A 6,482-nucleotide genomic window follows, 5' to 3' on the forward strand; every position below is an offset into this window, starting at 1 on the left:
CCACCATAGGCAGGGACTTATCGCCAGCCAAATCCCTGAATCCCTTTACCGCCTCTCAGACTTCAAGAAGCAAGCTAAGATGCCAGTCACATCCTTGAAGCAGCCTTGTCACTAAAGTAATTTCACGGCAAAGCTTTGAAACAAATCTAAGGGGGAAAAGATGATCATTTAAGAAGATGGCACAGGGGACAGGGGACTACATTCAATACTTTGTAATGGCCTAAAATGAAAAATATGAAAAGGAATACATATGTATAACTGAATCACTTTGCTGTACACCAGAAATTAACAGAACATTGTAAACTGACTATACTTCAATAAAAATTATAAAATTAAAAAATAATAAATAAATTCATACCACTCTGGAAATTAAAAACAAAGAAGTTGGATCCAGACCCATTCAATCCAAACTTGATCTGGGGTGATGTTTAAGTTTCACTCACTTCCTCTGTTGATGAGGTCAATGAACAAAGGTGCATTTTTCTTTTTAAAAGACTGCGTTTGTGGGTGTGACAGAGCAAAAGCAGAAATGAATTCTATTAAATTAACCAGGCCCACGCTACATGAGCTTGCATCATCTAACCTAACCCTTCCATTGTACTGACCCCGGGAAAGTCATGCCACACTTATGAGTGCAGATTCAGTCACTCTGATTAAGCGGAGTTTATGCAAAAACTGTCATCAGAAGCTCCTTTGAAGGTACCATCCATTTCTGTGGGCCCTCCCCCCTCCAGGGCTTGTCTACGTGTCCATACACACGTCCACCCCTCCAAACACGGCGTCAGGCTCGCTGTTGTCCCACATCATTTGTTACTATTAATAGCTCAAGTTTGTGAACGATTTACTGTTTCAAATACAAATTATTGAGGATTCAAGGTTATTCCCTATAACAACATCAGTCTGACTCACTCGATTGTCCACATGTTTTCCTGAGAGAGAGGTAGGGGGTGTACTAAATAGCCTACCAGGAATGCCACACTGGCCTGGCCACACCCATGAGTGTGTGGCCTGTGTGAATGTCACCCATGATGAGTGCCACCAGGGAAAAAAGGCTGAGAACTTCCTTCCAGACAACAGGAAGTCAGACTTTCAATTCTGAAATTGCATTCAATCTAGTAATCAGCTTTGTTCTTTTTTTTTTTTAAAGGGGCAGACATTGTCTCTGTTTTCCCGGGGTTAATCATTTAAAGGCATGGAGACTTCAGTTCAATGATAACACACAGATAAGACAACACATCCCCATCTTTTCAGATTAATTCTTCCGTGAACCAAATGCTTGGGCCCACAGGCGATCTGCAGCGCCCACACGCGGCAGATGCAGTCGGAGCAGCAGCACCGCGGAGCCAGGACCGGTGGGTCATTGCTGGGTGCAGGGTACTCCACAAGGTTAGCACCTGTGAGCCTCCTGATAAGCCTTTACAGTGGATGCTATGACTATCCCCGTTTTAAAGAGGAGGAAACTGGCGTTCAGAAAGTATACATAATACTTTATGTATTATGGGTCCCAGAGTTAGCAAGTCACAGAACAGAGACCCTCACCCAGGCAGTGCCATTCTGAAGCGCTTGCTCACAACCACTGCACAGCTCTGCCTCCTCCAGGACCAGGCGACTGGGAACGAAGCCCACGCTAACTGCTTGAATGGGGTTCCCTTAGCTGGAAGTCCTCTCCTCCCCTTGTTAAAACCCTACACATGCACTAAGGCTTTGTCTCCCCTCCTGTTTCTGCGAAACGCCTCTCCCATCAGAGCCAGCACTCCTCTCTTCTCCTCCAGCACCCTGTTTAAATCTCTGTGTAGCCCTCATGATGCTAAGCATTTGCCTGTCTGCACAGGGAACTTCCTTCTTCTGCCTCTGGAGTTATGCGCAGGTGAGATAGGACCATCCTTAAGGATACCTCAAATATGGAATTTCTCTCTCACTGAGCAGGCCACAGCTTGGACCTGGACCTGTGTTTGGGGCACAGCGTTTTGTGCCCAGTGTGTGTTTACGGCGATGTAGAGGGTTTAGCAGAGGAAACATGATTTGGTGTAAAAAAAAAAGAGTAAGCTAAAACCTCAGTTCCTTCATTAATAGAGTGACTTTGGGGAAGTCGTTTAATCCCCACGAGCCTCTGCTTCTTCCTTTGTAAAAATGAAGGTAAAACAAAAAAAAAGTAGAGACAGTACACACATGTCACGTGGTTGTTGGTTAGAGTGAATGAGATGCTGTGGGTCTTCAATGGGTCAGCACGTTTTACATTCGTCTTGCATCAGCTTCAATGAGCCTCGAAGACACTTCTGACCACGTATGTGCAGTGATACTGTGTAAATGTCCAGGGTACCTAAGACACTGTTCTTCCCTCTGGAAACTTATAAAGAATAAAATGATATAATATTTAAGTTGTCACCAAGATAATAATAGGAAAGGTGTCAGGAGCCAAGATACAATAGATGGCCAAATCAATATTATCAGTAATCATTCTGATGGAGGTCACAGGAAGGAAACAACATTTCATGCAGGGGTGTCCGGGGAATCTTTCTAGAGAAAGGAGACTCTGAGCTGAGTCTGAAGGATAAGCACAAGCCAGAAAACGGAGAAGAGACAGGCTATCTTCCCCCTGTGGAGAGGGGGCAAGTAAGCTCAGGCCTGAGGCCTCAGGGCACAGTTCCTATGGGACAGGAGTCTCAGACTTAAACACTGATGGGGACAGAGTAGGGGATACATGGGGAGAGGGCAGGTGTCAGACCCAGTAGCGCTGCAGCCGCAGGTTGGACAACAGCTCCAGAGCATGGCGCTAGGCAAGAAACGGGGACCTGTGATTACCAGATATCCTGATTTTTTTTTCCCATATAAGGTGGAAATCTGGATTTCTATGCAAAAATCTCACTATTTGGAAATGTTGGTAGTGAATCTGAAAAGTTAAAAAAATTCTCTGCCCGCCAAAGAAAACAGGCAGATGCTGGATTCAACACGTGGAGCTATTGTTTAGAATTTCTGCGACTGAAGATGCTGGGAAGCAGCGAGCAGAAAGATCAAGTCTTTTCGAATGCCAGGCTGAAATATTTGGACTTTTTTCTTTCAGAAAACAGGGCCACGGGGAAATGCCAGCCAACACCCTTTCCATTTATAGCCCCTCAAGGGGGAAATAATGGGTGATCACTTTGTTTGCTAATTTTTATTACCATAAGTTGTCCCTATTTATCTTTTCTTAATGGTTTTACCTAAGACATCAACTTTACTTTTCACTATAATAGTGAACTCTGCTTTGTTTACTTATAAAGGCATGAAACCCCTAGACCAGTCTCTAACTTTTAGTTCAAATTTTTTTATTTTAAGGGTGGCTCTGGGCCTTAGTAGCTTCATCTGTAAATGGAAAGGCTTAAATTAGATAACATTTAAGGTCCCTTCAAGTTCTAACATCCTAAGAGCCTATGACTCTCTATAGAAGAAATGAAATTAGTTCTTAACTGATGTGTACTAAAAAATATAGTGATAATTCATATATTTTTTAATCCTGCAGTTTTACCATTTTCAAAATGCTTTCTTATTTACTCTTTTCAATGACTCCACTAAGAGCCTATTATCACTCCCATTTTACAGATAAGCAGACTGAGGCTCAGACAGGTTAAGTGCCTTGCTTGTGACCACCCATGCATCAATGGGAGAGCTGGAGTTCCAGCCTGCGTTCTAACTCTCCATTCTACATTCTATACCCAACATGCCCCTGGCACTGGGACCTCAAAGAGGACTGAAATATGATAAGTCCCTAAATACTTTTATGGGTGATAGTCTTGGGCTCCTGAGGGCATTTTCTGTATCTTTGGAAACAGCCTGAAATCCTTTTTGAATCAAGGTTGGCTGGGCGGGAGGAGATGGGAGGGGTGCACGGGAGAGACCAGCGCCTGTCCTTACCTTATTCAGTAGGCAATCTTCTAAGTTTTCTTCAGTCAGGGATTTCATGGCTTCTTGGTCCGTCCTGAGCAGGACAGCAACGTGCTGGTTTTCTCCCCGTAGAAGCCGCACTTGTGGGTAGCTTTCCCAGTGATGCTGGTCTCTGGGAATTTCTCCAGGAATGTGTACGTGGACCAGAGACTTGACTTCTTAATTCTTCACTCCAGTTTTCATTTCCAAATTGCGAGTATCCATCTTTCATCTTTGGGAAATTAAGAAAAGAAAACAATTTAAGGAGAGTTGTTGAATCCAATTTGAGTCCCACTCAGTTTTATCTATTTAGTTGTATTGACTGATGCTTTAACCAAAGGGCTATTTTGCAAGTTGTATTTCCCACTCAAATACTCAAAAGTTCCATTCAAGACAGAAGGTCCCCATCGTTGCTTCTTCCCACCTTTTTATGCTCTTATCTGGACACTAGATGCACCTCTGAGCTCAGTGCCTCTCATCTCCTTGTTCTTATCCTGTTGCCTATAAATATTTCTTGCCCTCCAATCCAGGAAATCCCGCACTGATTTACTTTCTTTACAATAAACAAATAGGAAACTGCCAAACCGCCAGCCTGGCCCCCGTCATTCTGCCTACAAACAAATGATCACGTGTGGTTAACCGGATCAGGGCACAACGATTTTCTTGTAGAAACACACACACACACACACACACACACGCAGAAGCATGGACACACAGGCACAAACACACAGGCACACCCAGGAATGGCAGGACAGGGATCCCACCGCTCACCTGCTGACCTTTAAATACAATCCCCCGCTTCCCACCTGAAAGCTAACAGTAAAAATAAAGTCCCTGTAAACAGGCCCCTCAAGGAAACGCTCACGTCTGGTTTTGCCAGCAAAACCGTGTTGGAAAACAGCTCAGGCAGCAAATTCCCAGTCTCGCTGGCTGGGGCGAGTTTTATTACAGAAAAAAAAAAAAATCACCATGGCTTGATCTCCCTGAACCTGGTTAAACATCAGAGCCGGCTATCAGATGATCTGAAGAAATTACAGCACTTCTGGGAGCCTGGGTCCATTCGGGGCAATGTTCCAAGGGCAAGGGTCTTTCCAAACCCACCTCTGAGTGCTGCTCCGAGTGCTCGCAACCGGCAACCGTGTTGGGAGTCGGGTCTGCTCTGCCTCCTGCAACCACCGTATTTGCATATCTTGCCGAGCTCCGCACTTGTCTGAAAGCCACACCGTAGCTCCGGGCTGCCGCGTGCTCCACCCACCTCCCTGCTCCCCGCCTTGGGTCCAGCTTCCGCAGATCCCCTCCCTGAATCTGCAATCTGATACAAATATTGTAAAGCCAGCCTTCCCTAGTACTGCCTCGGCTTTCTATTTTCTTCTATTTGTAATTCACAATCTCCCTGTTTTGCCATCCAGTGCTCCCGAATATATCAGCGTCTTCCCTCGGCTTTTCTTAACGCTGCTCAGTTGTTCTCGAACTACCGGTTTTTCACCGACGGAGCAAGAGCCTCTCCCTCGGAACTTCTCGCGATTCGGAGTTCTCTTATCAGCTTCACCGAAGCCCTCCTGTCTCTCCCACCTGCTCTTACTTTTGTCCTCGCTTCTGCTTCACTGCAATCATTAACTCGGAAGTCCCCTTCCCACTGTTCTAACGTAGGCCCTGGACCCCCGTCATCGGATGCACAAACTCGCATGCTTTTGTGCCCGTGGCTGCCCTACCTCCGTTCCGGCAGTACTGCAGCTGGTGGAAACGCTGAAAGTGGAATTCTCCTCCCGCTCTAGGGTCCAGCGACGCTTCCCAGATGTGAGCAGGGCAAACAATGAGCGGGACCAGCCGAGGAGCCTGGGAGAAGAAGAAAGGAGCACGTGCTCACGTGGCTTACTACAGTCTAATTTTACCTGGGTGCCGGACCCGGGAAACAAGATATTGTATAAACACAACCAGTTCCCTGCTCCATTGATGTACTTCCTTACGGGCAAAGGTTCCAAAATGCAGGGCAGTCCCGCAAACACAGCACTCGGACCGGACTGGCAAAGACAAACTTTCTTTGCAGATACAGATCTCTGGCTAATTGGATATTGTATCAGCAAATATTTCTTGAGCAACAGACTGCCTAAGGCTCTGTGCTAAGTCAGTGAGAGGGTTCAAAATTGACTCAGATTTCCCCCCTTCTTCGGGAAATACATATCCTCATTTCTCATGACTCACATCAAATGCAATAACAAACTTGCAAACCAGCTTTGGCTCAATTTGTTGTGAAGACCAAGAAGTTATTTTTTTGTTTGTTTGTTTTTTGTAGGGGAGAGGTAATTAGGTTGGTTGGTTGGTTGATTTGTTTGTTTGTTTTTAAATGGAGGTACCAGGGATTGAACCCAGGACCTCATGCATGCTAAGCACGTACCCTACCATTGAGCTATAACCTCCCTCCAAGAAATTATTCTTTAAAGTTGATTTAACAAGGTATTCAAAACCTTAAACCATCAGTATGAGAAGTCCTGGGAAGATAATGTCACCGTAGTTCACCAGCAGAGATATTTGTTACTGATTTACCTATTGGCCAAGATTTTCATCCCAAGAAGGGGAAGAGT

At 45.2% G+C, this 6,482-nt stretch overlaps 1 protein-coding gene across 11 annotated transcripts in view; it reads right to left on the reverse strand.

Annotated features, from left to right (window-relative positions):
• MAB21L3 (mab-21 like 3) overlaps nucleotides 1-5,997 on the reverse strand; it is an 88,260-nt gene extending 82,263 nt beyond the window's left edge. For 5 of the 11 annotated variants that reach the window (XR_012075877.1, XR_012075876.1, XR_012075878.1 and 2 more), the window contains exons 1-3: nucleotides 5,613-5,911; nucleotides 5,002-5,212; nucleotides 3,892-4,132 (exon numbers count right to left, since the gene is read on the reverse strand). Coding sequence is in view for 7 of the 11 variants with exons in the window: in XM_072967937.1 (XP_072824038.1) it covers nucleotides 3,892-3,939 (48 nt within the window). In the remaining 4 variants the exon portion in view is untranslated. Of the gene's footprint in view, nucleotides 1-3,891; nucleotides 4,133-5,001; nucleotides 5,213-5,612 lie in introns of all 11 variants that reach the window. The other 6 variants (XM_072967943.1, XM_072967944.1, XM_072967942.1 and 3 more) reach the window with 3 other exon arrangements.
• Between the last annotated feature and the right edge of the window lie 485 nt (nucleotides 5,998-6,482).

This window comes from Vicugna pacos, chromosome 9 (genome assembly GCF_048564905.1).
Source record: "Vicugna pacos chromosome 9, VicPac4, whole genome shotgun sequence".
Taxonomy (NCBI): domain Eukaryota; kingdom Metazoa; phylum Chordata; class Mammalia; order Artiodactyla; family Camelidae; genus Vicugna; species Vicugna pacos.